Below are 17,671 nucleotides of genomic sequence, written 5' to 3'. Positions count from 1 at the left end.
AACACGGAATGCATACTTGAGTGGGTAGTCGGTGCTGCTGTAGCTTTGCTACTATTGGCATTTGATCCAGCCAGGTTACAGTTAACTCGGGGATGTCTACACATATTGCAGTCATGCTTCTGACGTAGACACACCCAAAGAAGCAGAATTTCAGAAATGCGTTGGGAGATGGTGAGTTCAAAGGCCCTTCATCAGATGCAGCCACTTCATCAAATGGAAGCTGAGCTCTTTTGAAAATATGACCACAGCCATGCAAGAGGCTTTTGGTCTAAGTACGGGAAGTAGAATGGGGATTGTCTGTACTGGGACTCCAAACACACTGCCATCTGATTAGCAGTCCATAAATTAGAACCCCTTCTGCCTCAGAGATTCACATATTCTGTGTGCTATTTATGCCTGTCTGATGCTGTATTTGCCCCCGGTATTTGGCATGATGGATGGTTCGAATAGGAGAGGCAGACCCCACAGAGAATGGGCAGATGATATACTAGATTGGTGCGCAGCTAGTCTACAGAAACTAAGCCACTCTCCAATTTACAGGGTAAAATGGAATGAAATAGTGAGGGAGGCATCAGACACCAACGGGCACTGAGCCCATGGTTGTTGTTGATGATAATAATGATGCATTTAGTCACTCACACAGTAACAATGACCTTTTAGCTTTTCGTGCAGTCAAGCAAAATCCCACCCGGAATCAAACTGCCCTAAAGTTTTCTAGGGACAAAATTCAGTCTTGGCATATCTCCCTTGATTTCAATGGGCTACACTAGGGAACGAACGTGGCCTTACTTATGTATCATCAGCCATCATCTACAAAAGCGTGAATTACTAAGCCCTTTAAACCCTTTGTCATGCCAGCAGTCATCACACAAGAAGTGAGTAGAAATTTGTAGGATGTAGCCGCAGTTTAGGAAACCACACGTAAAATAACATAACCTTTGGTTACTATTTCCCAGTTACCTTGACAAAATTCACGGTTGAATAATAAACCCAACTAATGCAGTTTGGATCAGATGTTCCTGGACCTGACCTTTCTGGGACATTCCATCTGTATGTATTTATTTCCCCTAAAATGGTAGAGAGAAAACAATTTTACCAATAATTGGATGTTATGTACTTTTAAAATATAATTCAGGTCTAATGGCATCATAATCAGAAATGTAAAGAATCAAATGTGCAGCATATGTATTGAGGAGAAGCTGTGTTATCATGGGATGAGGTCCATGGAAATGAACTCTGATAATGATGCTAAACATTTGTTTGTTTTTTATTGTTGGCTACAGAGAAACTGGAAGATTCTTACAATGATTATGTAGCATGAGATTATTAAAAACTGTACTAGTATGAGATTAGTGTTTGCAGCTGCATGCTGGTCCTTGATTTTACAAAACAAAATTTGATTGTGGACATTGTTTTGGTCACATTAAATTCTTTATCTTTTAAAAAGAGAGCAGATTAATGTGCTATCTGCACTGCTGTTTTTATTAATATTATTTAATATTTGTTTTTTCATAGCACCTGGGAGCCCCAGTTATGTACTAGGATCCCTCTGTGCTAGGTGCTGTACAAATACAGGCTGTAAAGAGGCTCCATGGCCCAGAGAACTTACACTCTATGTATAAGATAAGAGTCAACATATTGGTACGGTAAAGAGATGGGGGAAGCACAAGAAAACAATGAGACAGTACTGGTCAGCCTAATAGGCTGTGATCTCAGCACATCACAATATCAAGATTATCAGTAGGTGTTATGTGACTGGATTTTATATGTATAGGAAAACCATTTTTTGTGACCATTTTATCTATTGGCACCAAATATTGTATCAAGGGGGTCATATGAGGTGTCTAATTAAAGCTAATGATGGGCTGAATTTATGTACATGGCTTATATGTCTGTATCATGCTTGTACATAAAGTTATAGATTTTTAGCTTTGCAGCTGTATTAGAAATATTTCAGTGCTGAGGTTCACAATGGGAGGTGGATCTCCACCCCAGCCAGGACAAAGGCCCAGACAGCCAACACCCATTTTGTGATGGTGGGGTTTTCCTTGTGGACTGCAATGAATGGTAACAGAGCACAGAGACCCACTGGGTCAGGTGATGGGTCAAGACCTACTGGCAGAAGAATGGAATTTTCCCTGCACATATGAAAACTATAAGATGGGCCGTGGCAGGTACTTTCTTTGTTCTTCAGCCCTCATGAGTTAACCTATCTGGACTAGGGGCCCATCCTTCAAAAGAATGTCTGCAAAGACTTTCAGGAATCAGCAGATAACATTGCTGGCCTGCATTAGTGACTGGAATTAATGTATGTAAAGTATTGCTTTAACTATTTCTTTCTCACCCTGTTCTTTCTTTTTTATTAATAAACCCTTAGATATTAGATCTAAGGATCTGGCTCTGGCATGGTGATTTGGGTAAGATCCAAGTATATATTGACCAGGGGCTGTGGCTGGGCCCTTTGGGATCTGGAAGAATCTGTGGGGTGTTGGGTAAAACAGGAGTAATAACTGTTCACCTGAACTTGGGGGTTGTTGGTCCAGGATGGTATAGTGGCTGAGAAGTTTGTGGGTTTGCTTGTGTTGTTTCTGTCTGGCCAGAAGGCTGGCAGAGGTGCTATTGAGGCTGGTTTGATTTGCCTTAGTGAGAAGGAAATCCCAGCCTGGGGCAGTAAATAGCCAAAATTTTAAGCAAAGGTACCCTGGATTTATTTCTCTAGCTGTGCCCAGCAACCCTGTCCCATCACAATAGGCATCACAGCAAAGGACAGTTTTAAAAGTGTCAAGATTTGTTCAGTATGTGGTTCGGGTATGAGCAAACAGCGACCCCATTTACTACTATGTTTAGTTGTACATTTTTATAATAATTAACGTACACTAAAAATAGTGAATCGCAAACATGGCTCCAACCTTTGTGGATGTTGCCAAATGCTACATTACCACTACAGTTTTAATTTATGGGGCAAAACCTTGCTGTTCATTACAGTATTGACTTTTTTATTGGGGCAATGCCCACTGAGGCTTTTAAAGGCTTTTTTCCTGGATGTGGAAGTGGATGTGGAGCTCCAGGAGCAGTGGGACGCATTCTGCCCCGACACATTCAGGCAAAATGATTCTATGAAACAAATTTTAGTGGGTTTTGTCAGAACAATGCAGCTGTATGCTTGTCAGTACAATGCATGGGGTAGAAATGATGCAAGTCAGTCTTTACTGCTGCAAGCGGTGTCTGAATGAGCACTCTCCTGACATCCAACAATGAACTGGGCGAAAAGACTTCAGGAACAGACCGTGTTTACATCGGTACTATGCTGACTCACCTCAATGCAGAGCATGATGGCACAGCTTTGCCAAAAAGCTCACTTTTGGCTGTTGTTGGGTTACAAATCACTGAGTGTAGCAGCAGTAGTAAAATGTTGTTATTAAGGCCGTTAATTAATCACAGTTAACTCACACAAAAAACGCAAAAATTAACAGTGATTAAGAAATGAACTGTGATTAGTCATAATGTTAAACAATAGTATAACAATTGAAATTAATTAAATATTCATACATGGTTTTCTACTTTTTCAACTTAACTGATTTCTGTTACAACATAGCGCCTACAAGTCTATTCAGTCCTGCTTCTTGGTCAGCCAGTTGCTAAGACAAACAAGTTTGTTTATATTTACAGGAGATAATTCTGCCAATTTCTCACTTACAATGTCACCTGAAAGTGAGAACATGTGTTCGCATGGCACTTTTGATGCTGTTATTGCAAAGTACTTATGTGTCGGATATGCTAAACATTTGTATACACCTTCATGCATTGCCCACCATTAAATTCATGATTGAACTACTTGGGGGAGAACTGTTTGTCTCCTGTTCTCTTTTACTCAGATTTTGACATATATTTTCCTGATATAGCAGCCTCAGATAATGAACCAGCACAGTTAATAATACTTCACAGAATATTTGACACAATGCAAGGGCTGTGTAAAATCTGAGATGGATGAATTGAGGGACATGCTTTCAAAAGTCTCTAAAGAGCAACACTCTGATGTGGAAACTACAGAACCTGAACCACAAAAATGAAAATCAGCCTTCTGCTGGTGGCACCTCAGATGTTGAAAAAGAACAAGGATTGGTCTCTTCTGCTTTGGACTGTTATATAAGGTGAACCCATCATTAGTATGGACAAGTCCTCTGGAATTGTGGTCGAAGCATGAAGGGACACGTGAATCTTTAGCACATTTGGCAAGTTTCTTGTAGCACAGGATGCTATAGTCCCGCCATGCAAATATGTGTTCTCACTTTCAGGTGACCGTAAAAAAGAGTTGGGCAGGTGAGTGTTTGGCTGAAAAAGAAGTAGGACTAAGTGACATGGTAAGCTCTAAAGCTTTACATTGTTTTATTTCTGTATACAGTTTTTTGTACATAACTCTATATTTCTATGTCCAACTTTCATGATAAATAGATCAGACAACAGTACTTGTTATTAAGTAAATTGAAAAACAATGTATCTTTTGTTTTTACATTTCAAATGTTTGTAATCAAAAATATAAAGTGAGCACCGTGCACTTTGTATTCTGTTGTAATTAAAAGCAACATATTTGAAAATGTAGAAAACATACAAACATATTAGAATGCCATTTATGTACTCATTGTTTAACAGTATCAGAGAGGTAGCCATGTTAGTCTGTATCTTCAAGAACAACAAGAAGTCCTGTGGCACCTTAAAGACTAACCTTTCCCAGGCAACACACCTGGGCTGCGTCTACACGTGCACGCTACTTCGAAGTAGCGGCAGTAACTTCGAAATAGCGCCCGTCACGTCTACACGTGTTGGGCGCTATTTCGAAGTTGAAATCGACGTTAGGCGGCGAGACGTCGAAGTCGCTAACCCCATGAGCGGATGGGAATAGCGCCCTACTTCGACGTTCAACATCGAAGTAGGGACGTGTAGACGATCCGCGTCCCGCAACATCGAAATAGCGGGGTCCTCCATGGCGGCCATCAGCTGGGGGGTTGAGAGATACTCTCTCTCCAGCCCTTGCGGGGCTCTGTGGTCACCGTGGGCAGCAGCCCTTAGCCCAGGGCTTCTGGCTGCTGCTGCTGCAGCTGGGGGTCCGTGCTGCATATACAGGGTCTGCAACTAGTTCTTGGCTCTGTGTATCTTGCACTGTTTAATGAAAGTGTGTCTGGGAGGGGCCCTTTAAGGGAGCGGCTTGCTGTTGAGTCCGCCCCGTGACCCTGTCTGCAGCTGTGCCTGGCTCCCTTATTTCGATGTGTGCTACTTTGGCGTGTAGACGTTCCCTCGCTGCGCCTATTTCGATGTTGGGCTGAGCAACGTCGAAGTTGAACATCGACGTTGCCAGCCCTGGAGGACGTGTAGACGTTATTCATCGAAATAGCCTATTTCGATGTCGCAACATCGAAATAAGCTATTTCGAAGTTGGGTGCACGTGTAGACGTAGCCCTGGTGGCTTTGCACCTAATCCAAAATTCACTTAAGTCAATAGGAGATCTTTATATTGACGTCACTGGGGTTTAGATTATATTCCTGTTTAAGTAAATGGATAGACTCCTACTGATTTCAGTGGGAGTTGGATCAAGCCCTTTTTGATTTCAATGTGAGTTTGCCTGAGCGTCGGATCAAGAGAAAACAGAAATATATTGTATACTAATTCCTATATGTTCAAGAGATCTCTTCTATTCAAGCCTATTGTTTCTGACGGCATTTTCAGTTCTGTTTGCTTAAAGTAAAGTTGCTAAATCTACAGGTACATAAAGTTTGAGCCGTTAGTACTATTATCTATTGTTTCTGACTGTCCAGATGTGCCATAGAAACAAGTGAAGACACATCCTTGCCCTTACCAGCTTACACAAACTAGAGCAGTGATGGGCAACCAAAAAAAGGGAGTGGGCCTCATGAGGGGCCCTCCTTCACTTCAGTGGGCTTCAGCAACCCATGGCCCACTGGGTTTTAACCGTGGACTCTGTGTGTCCCTTTCCCCCACATGCCTCTTGCACACTGGGACACTGGACCCCCACCCTTCCTACTCCACCCTCTCCCTCCCAGCATTTTCACAGTGCCACAAATCCACCAATTTGTGCTCTATTTCTGCATTTCCCTCTCCCTCCCAAAGGTGGAAAGTCACAGGATGCCCACCACTGATCTGAGCCCACTAATGGAGAAGTTAGACAGACATACAGACCGATAAATGTGGAATTTATTGTGCCCAGAAAAGACATGTGCCTATCAGAAAGTTTGAAAAAGAACAATCCTTTGATTTTTAAAATAACTTCCTCATAGAAGATTTAAGGACTCATGTGTTGCTTATACATAAGTCATCATACTCACCTGGCATAGTGATTAGTGTTCCAGGTCTTTCTCCACTACCCACTTCTTCTATGCCATGTGCAGTTATTGAATAGGGCCTGATAGCTTTATTCTTAAATATAACCAGTATGGAGTCACCGACCTCTGCATGGATTAAGGGCCCTGAACAACAACAAGAAGAAACAGTGATTAATGTTGCTTTTTTAAAATAAAGACAACTGAACTTTTTCCAGAGGTCAGCTCAGAAATGGATATTTAATATTATTATTACAAGTTGTAGAATTTGCTAGTGTTTAATTTGCAAGTTTATTTTTGTGGCATGTCACTGCTACTCATAATGAAAGTAAAGCAAAGTGAGTATCAATCCACATCCCAAATGCTGTGAGACCAAAGCTGGGAAGAGCAGTGCTAACAGCCCCTTCACTGATTGCTAAGGATGAACAATCATGCAGGCTTAGCAACTGATAGCATGGGCACATAAGCTGTGTCTATTCTAGAGATCTTACAGTGGCACAGCTGTATGGCTGCAGCTGCGTAGCTGTACCATTGCTGATGTAGCTGCTCTCCCTTCAACATAATTAAACCACACCATTGAAGGCTTGGTTACTCTAAGCAGAAGGCAGATGCTTCTGCAGTCAATCTTCTGGGGTCCAATTTAGTACACTTAGTAGCAACACACGAAACCATGCCCCGAGGACACCCCGGCTGACCGCAGAAAGGAAAACTGAAGGGATAAACTCTCCCATTGACCTCCCGCTGCTCCAGAAATTTCACTAAGGTGTGTCAACTGCAGCTACACAAGTCTCATAGCTGGAGCCACATATTGTAGGTCAAATTTCTTTTCGTAGTATAGATCTGGCCTGAGCAACATGTGTTAGTATAGACATGGCCTTAGAAAAACAATATTCTCCCTCAGAGCCCCTCAGAGGTGCTCAGATTCCATCAGCCTCCAAGGACAAGCCATCAAAACAGGTCCCTAAATCCAGCAGATAAGGAGTATACCAAAGATGACCAGTCAAAAGTCAGGTTTTTTTCCAGTGACAAATGGCTATCATCTTTTGTTGGTGGTGTTCTTTTTAAACAAATGAAAATGTTAATGGGAAAAAAATTCAGAAACAGAAAACTGATTATTTCTCATGGTTTAATAATTAAAACTTTTTTTTTTGTTCTCAGTTTTTCATTGGGAAAGAAAAGGGAAGTTTCCATGAACCGTTTTTAAAAAAAGGAATTGTTTTCATTAGTTTCCAGAATGCTCAAAGAAAATCCACAGCATTTTATGACCAGCTCTTGTGCCAGGTCTGAACCCCATGAGGCAATGATCATTCATAGAACAAAAGTAACATTTCCAATTCTCCAAACCCTAATCCCAACCCAAAGACCTAATACCCAGTCTAACCTGTCTGCCCACAAGAACATTGCAAAAAAACACTGTGCACACAAAGTTAAGATGGATACTGGAAATGTCTGAGTTTATCCATCCTAGCTGTGTGCACTTGCTACCAGAGACAGGCTCTGGGATAGTTTTATGAAACTTAGTATCCAGCAAACACACACACACAATTTGAACTCTGCCATACTCCATTGCTGCCACCACACCCTGCATCCCAGAGCTCTTTTCATGGGCCTGTCGAGCAGATCTTTCATCTTTAAACCAGGGCTGAGGACCCTTTTCTTGGTCAGGGACCACTGACCCACAGGAAACAAAAAGCAAACTCCGATACTCATTTGCTTCCAAGTAAGAAGTAAAAATAAAATACAATAAAACCTTTACGACTCATCTGCTTCCGAAGCAACCAAGGTGGGAAGGCAGGAATCAAAAGCATTCCTCACTCACACTTAACTTGGCACATGCTGTGCTTTAGCACTGCAGGGGAGAGGGGAAGCACCAAGGGTCCGGGCTTCTGGCCCATGGCATGGAGTGTTGCCTCAGGCCAGATCAAATTAAGCCAGAGAATGGATCTGACTGTAGGTTCCCCACCCCTGCTTTAAAGGGATGAGTAAATCTTAAGACTTGCACTCTTGTGTATGCTACATACTTCCAATAATCTTCTTCCGTGTTGGAAATACCTATATCACCATAATTAGAAGACTGTGTTTACTGAACTGATTTTGTGTGGAAAACTACTGAAAAATCTAGGCAGATACTTTTACAATAAAACTGAAACAACCTATGTGGTTTTGGAAAGAAATGCTCTTTTACGTTCGGTAACTTTGCGAGTTACAAGAGGTACTGACCTAGGATTGCTAAGTGTTCCTCCTCTTTTGATCTCACTTTGTGCTCTGTAAATTCTCCATTTGTGTACTCTCTGTAAACCACTTTCTTGTACTGTGAACCAATCCGATCTTCCCCTTTAGTTACAAATATTTTCCCGTAACTGCAAATTAAACAGACAAAATTTAAAGTACAAAACACTTAATTATCTAAAGTATTAATAAAAAAAAATTGCTTTATCATTACTTACTGAAGAACACCTCTTCAGCATTCAGCTTAAGGCTTTTACTTTCTACGGCCGTGTCTACACGAGCCCCAAACTTCAAAATGGCCATGTAAATGGCCATTTCTAAGTTTACTTATGAAGTGCTGAAATACATATTCAGCACCTCATTAGCATGCGGGCGGCTGCGGCACTTCGAAATTGACACGGCTCAACGCCGCGCGGCTTGTCCTGACGGGGCTCCTTTTCGAAAGGACCCCGCCTACTTCGAAGTCCCCTTATTCCCATCTGCTCATAGGAATAAGGGGACTTCGAAGTAGGCGGGGTCCTTTCGAAAAGGAGCCCCGTTGGGACGAGCCGCGTCAATTTTGAAGTGCTGCGGCTGCCCGCATGCTAATGAGGCACTGAATATGTATTTCAGCACTTCATTAGTAAACTTCGAAATGGCCATTTACATGGCCATTTTGAAGTTTGGGGCTAGTGTAGACATAGCCTAGATGTGACAGATCTATGGCCATTTAGGACTTAACAGCAACAGTAAGGTGGTATCTCTGAGTCTTTTACTGAAACAGCTTTACCTAACCAATATTGGAGCCTGTGACACACAAAAAGCAGTTCTGATTCCACCAGAAGATATCCATTAGCCACTGGTGCTTACTATATATTTCACATTTCTTGCCCTGACCATAATGCCAGTACACAAATTCTCCGTCTGGGAATACTAATTATACAGTCCTCCTACTCCAGGTTGACACAGTCACTCTGCTTCCCCCATATCCGCCATTTTGGACCAAAAGGGAAAAAGGTGGATTAGCCAATTGGAGCCCTCAAAAACAAACAGGAGACTGTTTCCAATCGCTTCTGTAAGCATTGTCCTTTCATTGTAGTGTCTCCTCCAGGATGCATGCTGGAAGGAGCATCTCTAGATTTGCTCACAGCATACTTTTGCAAAATAAAAGCAGAAAATGTGGCAACTTTTATACTTTGTATGGATGTACAAGATCAATTGTTTAGCAACATTATTTGAAATCAATCGCCTTGTTCATTGTTAAGAGAAAGTGACTGTCTGGAGAATTCCTCCTCACTTTACATAACAGATTGCCAATGATTCTCAACACATCTCTTTTTGTTGGCTTTCTCTCTCTCTCTCTCTCTTTCTCTCTCTCTTTTTTTTTATGTAGGTACATCTTACTAGATGGGCACATGCTTCCGAAATGGCTAAGTTGCCAGGTTCAAACTTCCTTTCATGTTCTTAAGGAGGCTTGGAGGTAAATGAGTATTGCATATAGATGTGCATGTCAGAAGGCACAATATGGCCCCAAGCACACACACCCTGTACTGAACACATTTTCAGTTCCTTTCAGATTCCAAGTTTCCCTCCAGCAGGGCAGTTCGGGAGAACAGTTAAAATATGGTTTGGTTATGGCTATGTTGGAAGTCCAATATGTGTGTTTTAACCATGCAGGGGTCTGATATGCTACAGGGGGTTCATTCTGCAGTGGACAGGACCTGAACGTCTTCATCTTCAATAAGGTCTTTATTTCTAGGAGTGGCTGAGGGTTCTGACTTATCTGGGAGGTCAGAGTGCTCAACATCTTACAGAATAGAGCTCTAAGGAACCTGATCCAAAGCCACCTGACAACAACAGGAGTCCTTCCATAACTAGAATAGCAGTGGAATCTGGTCTTAACTGAGTGAGTAAAATACTGTTACCCAGTGCATGTTTTGTAAACAAGAGGGGGAAAAAAAAAGAAAGAGGTGCCAGTAATCAGCCAGCTCCCCACTCCTTCTCCCTCAGCCAGTCCCATGATGGGGTTGCTGAGGTGCTGGTACTCGGTATGGCAAGCCTTGGCACAAAAAAACCACTGCAGTTACCATCGCTGACCTTTCAAAAACGAGGACACTGCTGAGAGGAAGTGTCTCTGTGTCAGTATCTACCAACTCACGCTGTATTAATGTACTATATATACTGCAACGCATTAATACAATGTAAGTTGGTAGATACTGATACAGAGACGCTCCCTCTTTTTTATATTGTAACCCACAGTAAAATTATCAGATTACCCTGAATTCTCAAGCTTTTTAGCTCTAGTGCTGTGCCAGACTAACTTATCTGTCCAAGAGTATAAAGAACTGGGTAAAACAAAGTACGTACTGCAGCAAAACCAGCTTTAAAAGAAATTGTGAAAACAGTCTGCAGAAAATGTAAATATTTTTCTGATCCCTAAATGTAAAAAGAAAAGAAGAGACAAGACGGGCGGACCACTAAAAGATATTACCTGCCCCACTTTGTCTCTCGTATCCTGGGACCAAAACAGGCTATGATACTGAACAAAAAAGAAAAGGAGGCAGACAACTCACTCTGGTTTGAAAAGTTATTTTGCTTGCACTGTACCTGATTTCTGGTTAGCTGACAAAGTAAAGTATTAAGTAAGGTAAAGGGCATGCAACTTTACTCATCTGAGCAGTCTCACTGCATTCAGAGACCATGCTTACTCATGTGTGTACATGTTTGCAGGACAGGACCTTTAGACACCACTGACCCAAGCTAAATTGCACCCAGGAGCATCCACTTGACTTTAAAATTAGCATTTGTGCCAGACGTTCAGAATCTGCCCCCTAAATAGAGATAAAGGAACTCCATCCACTTAATAGTCACCCTTCTCACAGGTCTTGTAACAATGGCAAGTGACTTCTAAGGTCACTAAAATGGTGGGGGGGAAAGGAAAGAATGATCTTTTCTAAATTTTCAGTTGGTTGATTTGAGTTGGTGTCACTCTTTCTTACCCCCAGACTGTCACTCAGGTTAGCTGTTTTCCCCAGTTTGGGTGAATCTTTCACACAGCAACACGAGAGAGAAAAAAAACATTTGAACAATATGATTGTTAAAGACACAACCCCAAATTGGCAGGAGCTCCACAGGAAAGTTTAGTAACATTGCTTATGTGATCTTGGGTGAGCCTCGTAGGCTTCAGTTCAGCAAAATGTGAGTGCTTTCATCCCAGTGAATCATCCTGGAGTTGTTGGATTTCTGTGTTCAGGCTTCCCTACCTCCCATCTGTTTGGACCCATACAGAGCGGAGCATATGACTGTGTCCCCTTAGGCCAGATTTTCAAAGAGCCTGGCACGTCACAGGCTCTCATTAAGTCATATGTGACATGATCCCTTTGTGGCTAAATGTGATACTAGTGCTGTGGGCTTAATATCCTGCTGCATGATGTCACATTACTTCAATGAAGTGCTAGCTGGATAGACATGGAAATCAGCTTGCACACTGCCAGCTGCAGGAGCAGGGCCTTGAACTATAAGCTCTTCAGGGACTGTCTGATTCACATCTTTGCTCAGTTCATAGCACTGTGCAGCTTCAATCTTATGGTGTCTAACCACAAGTGAGCCAATACAATGAATAATAATAATGTGAAGACACCATACATTTGAAAAAAGGTTTATACATTTTAAGGCCAGAATGGACTGACCTACCACATCACACCAGTCTTAGAATGTCACCTAACAACTTCTGCATCAAGTCCGTAATTTCCGGTTGAGCTAAAGCCTCTCTTTTAAACAGCTATCCAATCACCAGAGCTCTCGTCTGTGCTGTACCTATAATAGGGTGACACTGTACCCTGGATCCACCTCTTTGCTACCCCAGCCCAACATTTTAGAAAAGTTCAGATAAGGATCTGAAAACAGTGTCTCATCCTCAGGTTATAATGCACTACAGTAGTAAACTCAGAAAGAAGATCTCATGTTTCCAATTTCAACCTGTGGAACTCCTTGCCAGAGTATATTGTGAAGGCAAGGACTTTAACAGGGTTCAAAAATAACTAGATAGATTCACCAAGGTTAGATCCATCAGTACTTATTAGCGAGTATCAGTAGTAATGGTGTCCTTAGCCTCTGTTTGTCAGAAGTTGGAAATAGAGGATGGGAGGGATCACTTGATGATTACCTGTTCTCTTCACTCCCTCTGGGACACCTGGCATTGGCCACTGTCAGAAGACAGGATACTGGGCTAGATGAACTTTTGGTCTGACCCAGTATAGTCGTTCTTATGTTATGTTCTTGTAGCAACCCTAAATGGCTAGGTACATTTTAATAGAACTTTGCATTCCTATGTATCTTGGTATCACCCTCTATTACCCTGTATCTTTTTAACAGGCCACAGACTTTTGTATTACTCTTTAGATTTGTTATTTTATATACTACTTCCTACCTTCATATTATCCCTTTATATTGGTTATTTTATATTCATAAGACTCTCTGTACTGGATTTCATATTGTACCTAAAACTCCATCTTACTCTTGTATAAAGCTGTAACATTTGTGCTGTCTGTGAGAATGGGTGTGTGTGAGAGCCGCCTGGAAGTGTGAATGTGGATGCTTAAAGAGTTACTCTCTGGAGCCAGCTTGTCCGGACAACAAAGACCTGGAGGCTGAAGAACAACAAGAACTGGACTCTACAGCAGTGACCCACCCGGAGAGGAAGATTAAGTCCCACCTGTAGGTGATGAGTCACACAGGCTACGTCTACACGTGAAGCCAACATCGAAATAGGCTATTTCGATGAATAACGTCTACACGTCCTCCAGGGCTGGCAACGTCGATGTTCAACTTCGACGTTGCGCGGCACCACATTGAAATAGGTGCTGCGAGGGTACGTCTACACGCCAAAGTAGCACACATCGAAATAAGGGTGCCAGGCACAGCTGCAGACAGGGTCACAGGGCGGACTCAACAGCAAGCCGCTCCCTTAAAGGGCCCCTCCCAGACACAGTTGCACTAAACAACACAAGATACACAGAGCTGACAACTGGTTGCAGACCCTGTGCCTGCAGCATGGATCCCCAGCTGCTGCAGAAGCAGCCAGAAGCCCTGGGCTAAGGGCTGCTGCCCACGGTGACCATAGAGCCCCGCAGGGGCTGGAGAGAGAGCATCTCTCAACCCCCCAGCTGATGGCCGCCATGGAGGACCCAGCAATTTCGACGTTGCGGGACGCGGATCGTCTACACGGTCCCTACTTCGACGTTGAACGTCGAAGTAGGGCGCTATTCCGATCCCCTCATGAGGTTAGCGACTTCGACGTCTCGCTGCCTAACGTCGAAGTTAACTTCGAAATAGTGCCCGACGCGTGTAGCCGTGACGGGCGCTATTTCGAAGTTAGTGCCGCTACTTCGAAGTAGCGTGCACGTGTAGACACAGCTACAGAAACTTGGGCCCTGGGAAAGGATCAAGCTCATTTGCCATCAACTGGTGACTCATCATGCCTGGGGCAGTGTGACAGAACCAGAACTATGGACTAAAAGCTATAAAAGATGTGTGCACCACTACAGAGCTGTGTTCCTCTTCTCGTCTTGTCAACATCAGAGCATTCTATAATTAAGGGGCTGGAGCATGACCTATGAAGAAAGGTTGAGGGAATCGGGTCTGTTTAGTTGGCAGAAGAGAAGACTGAGGGGGGATTTGATAATAGCTTTCAACTTACTGAAGGGAGGTTGCAAAGAGGCTGGAGAGAGGCTGTTCACACTAGTCACAGATGGCGGAACACGGAACAATGGTCTCAAGTTGCGATTGGAAAGGTCCAGGTTGGACATTAGGAAAAACTTTTTCACTAGGAGGGTGGTGAAGCATTGGAATGCTCTACCCAGGGAAGTAGTGGAGTCTCCATCCCTGGAGGTGCTTAAGTCTCACCTCAACGAAGCCCTGGCAGGGCTGATCTGATGGGTTTGGTCCTGCCTAGGGCAGGGGGCTGGACTTGATGGCTTTTTTAGGTCTCTTCCAGCTCTATTGTTCTATGATTCTATGATCTGGATCAACAGAACCTGGGTCCATGCTCACACCTAATCCATCTCGCCAATGGATTAGAGTGAGCAACCTTTGATAACTATAAGCAACCACAAGACAAGTGTGTGCATGTGTGTGTGTGTGTGTGTGTGTGTATGCCTCTGAGTAAACTATATATATAATATGCATAAAAGGGTGCTGCATTCTCAATAAACGCAACATTTTTGCCTTGTCCCTCTAAAAAGATCCCGTGTACTTCTTATAAGTATAACATTCTCATTTAGCCACCAGATGCCACTATTAAACCTTCTTGTCTGTGTCCATCTATCTACAGTCTCACTGGGTAGCCATGATAGCCTGTAGCTTCACAAAAAACAAGCAGTCCTATAGCACCTTTATTTATTTATTTACTTATTTACTTATTAGGTAAATGAGCTATTAGGTAATCCCTCTGTAACCCTGGAGACATCTGAATTGGAATTCATTTGCAAGTTTGACACATTTAACCTGGGGCTCAACAGAGATCCCAATTATCCGACGCATTACAAGGGCAATTTCCCCATCTTTGATAGTCACAGGAATGGCACCCATTCCGCTTAAATTAATTTACTTCTTCTCCTGGTCCTAGTAATGACAGGTGACCCCCCCACAAACACACTTTTTCCTTTCTCCTCCTTCTTCTTCTTCCCCCAGGCTCTTGCTATATTAGTCCTGGAGTCTAATTTCTGCTCAGATCTGATGAAGTGGGTCTTACCCACCAAAGCTCATTACCTATCTGTTTATAGCCTTACATAAAGGCCTCTGGAAACAGGAGAAGGGGCACAGAAAAGAGAATTCCAGGGCCAAAACATTGCCAGGGAATCTAAAAGCTCAGGAGCAACAGCTCACAAGGGAATGTCAGGCAGGGAACTGAGTTGTAATTTTATATCTAAAAATATGGGATAACATTTTCAAAAATGCTTTGGTGAATTAGGAAACTGAATTCCAGTTTCAAAAGTAACATAGGCACCTAATTCCTGTAGGCGTTATCTTTGAGGAGAAAAGCTAGGCACATAAATATGTTTTGATCTCAATCTTAGAAGCTTCATGGCACTGACTTTAAACCAGCCTTTGGTTCCTAAGTCACTTAAATACCTGTGAATTTTTTTCCCCTGAAACCACTTTATTCCGTACAACGTAATATTTTTATTATAATTTCTTTGTCGAAAATACCCATTTTAGCAAACATCTAACATGGGCAAAAAAGTACTAGCTAGCTTTTGTGAAACCCAAAACATGTTAGGTTTCCCCATCAGAGCATGTAACAATCGCACATTCAGGAATACACCCAGGAAGCTGTATTTCCCCAGGAATACACACAGCTGGCTGTGAATTTGACTTCAGTACCTTGCATCTTTGCCACTCAGAGCCCAGGTCTTATTAGGTGCATAATCCCATTCCACTTCTTCCGCAGCAAGGTAGTATGTTCTCATGGTTCCATAGGTCTGCCCAGGGTGAGCTGCACTGCTACAGCTATCCACTTCATACAGCTGTTTCATTCCAGCCACAAAGTGATCAAATGTTCTGCAAACCACTTGAAAAGTCCCTGCAAGAGAATGCATGGGGGATTTAGATCAAGGACAAAAATGACAGCATTAAAGATTAAAATCTCAAACTTCAGTAAGGTGGCCCTCGAGCAAATTAGACCTGCTGCAGCAGTGGGAGTTGCCTAGCCAGATACATGTTCTCACACAGAGCTCCACTGACACGTATGTTTTTCAGTGCACACCTAGTGAGTAAAATGGACATATATGGCTTACCTCCTTTTGTCACTGAGGCTATACTTAGACTTTGGATGCAATTTCGGGATACAAAGGTGTCCTGAAAGAGCAATGCCACGGCTTTTGGCAGAGCCCAGAATAGCACTTCTATTCCGGTTCCGCTACCCCTTGTCGCGAGAAGGGTAATGGAACTTTCAAAATAGCTCCTTATTTTGAACTTTGGTGCTGTTGGACCTCACCAAGTTGAAAATAAAGTATTTCAAAATAATTTATGCCATTTGCATTGCTCTAATTCAACGAGAAGTCCTGTGACACCGTATAGACAAATAGATTTTTTGGAGCATAAGCTTTCGTGGGAAAAGACCCACTTTGTCAGATGACTTGCATCTGTGGGAGAAGCTCTCTTGCCAACTTAGTGCAACTAGATTTTTGGATTGCAGATATGCATCTGACGAAATGGGTCTTTGCCCATGAAAGTTTATGCTCCAAAAAATCTGTTAGTCTATAAGGTGCCACAGGCCTTGTTGTTGTTTTTTCAGATACAGACTAACAGGGTTACCCCTCTGATAATTGCACTAACTGTGCTAATAATTTCAAAACAACAGAGCCATCTAAAGATAGGGAATATTCTGGAAGGCACTGTGTAACAGTGACTCCCAGAGCTCCTGTGAGCACAGCTACTATGCCATTCCTCAGGCTTGTCTCCACTACAGGTTCTGCTGGTATAACTTATGTCGCTCAGGTTGGGAGCAGGAATAAGCCACCCTTCTGAAGCTGGGTCTACACTGCAAAGTTCTGTCTACAAAAGTCACTGTCAACAGAGTTTTGCCAACAGAACCTCTGTCCACAGAACACGTCCACACCTAATACAGGTTTCCCCTATTAACACCGTCTGTCGACAGAGAGCGGCCAGACTGCTCAGCCTTCTGTCGATAGACCAGCCAACCAAAGCTCCACAAACAAGGCTTCTGGGTGAACTGGAAACCCTCTCTGTTCACAGAGGGCCCCCTGGAGCATCTACACTATTTTTCTGTTGACAGAATCTGTCTACAGAGGCACTAAGTCTCAAACTTTCAAGACATAACTCTGCCGGGGGAAAAAAAAAAGAAAAAAGGCTGCGTTCTGTCGACAGATTCTAGACAGAATGCATTTGTAGTGTGGATGTTCTCTTGTTTTGTTGACAGAAGTCCTCTTCTGCAGACAGAACTTTGTAGTGTAGACACAATTTAAGTGTTGTAAGTTACAGAGACCTAAGTGCTGGTGCAAACAGCGCTAAGCTGGCACGAGAGCTTCTCCCACAGACATAGCTGCCACCTCTTGTGGTTTTATTATGGTGATGGGAGAACCAAGCCCAAGCCCCACCACCTGGGATT

General features: G+C 42.8%; 1 protein-coding gene across 1 annotated transcript in view; it reads right to left on the bottom strand.

Moving 5' to 3' along the window:
* The window catches only part of HEPHL1 (hephaestin like 1), a 51,471-nt gene that overhangs the window by 8,042 nt on the left and 25,758 nt on the right, over window positions 1–17,671 (bottom strand). Inside the window, exons 12-15 of the mRNA XM_074981559.1 lie at window positions 15,925–16,123; window positions 8,554–8,693; window positions 6,340–6,480; window positions 961–1,067 (exon numbers count right to left, since the gene is read on the bottom strand). Coding sequence (XP_074837660.1) covers window positions 961–1,067; window positions 6,340–6,480; window positions 8,554–8,693; window positions 15,925–16,123 — 587 coding nt within the window. The remainder of the gene's footprint in view (window positions 1–960; window positions 1,068–6,339; window positions 6,481–8,553; window positions 8,694–15,924; window positions 16,124–17,671) is intronic.

The sequence above is a fragment of the Carettochelys insculpta genome, chromosome 1 (genome assembly GCF_033958435.1).
Source record: "Carettochelys insculpta isolate YL-2023 chromosome 1, ASM3395843v1, whole genome shotgun sequence".
Lineage (NCBI taxonomy): Eukaryota > Metazoa > Chordata > Testudines > Carettochelyidae > Carettochelys > Carettochelys insculpta.
This window is presented reverse-complemented; position numbering and strand designations above follow the sequence as displayed.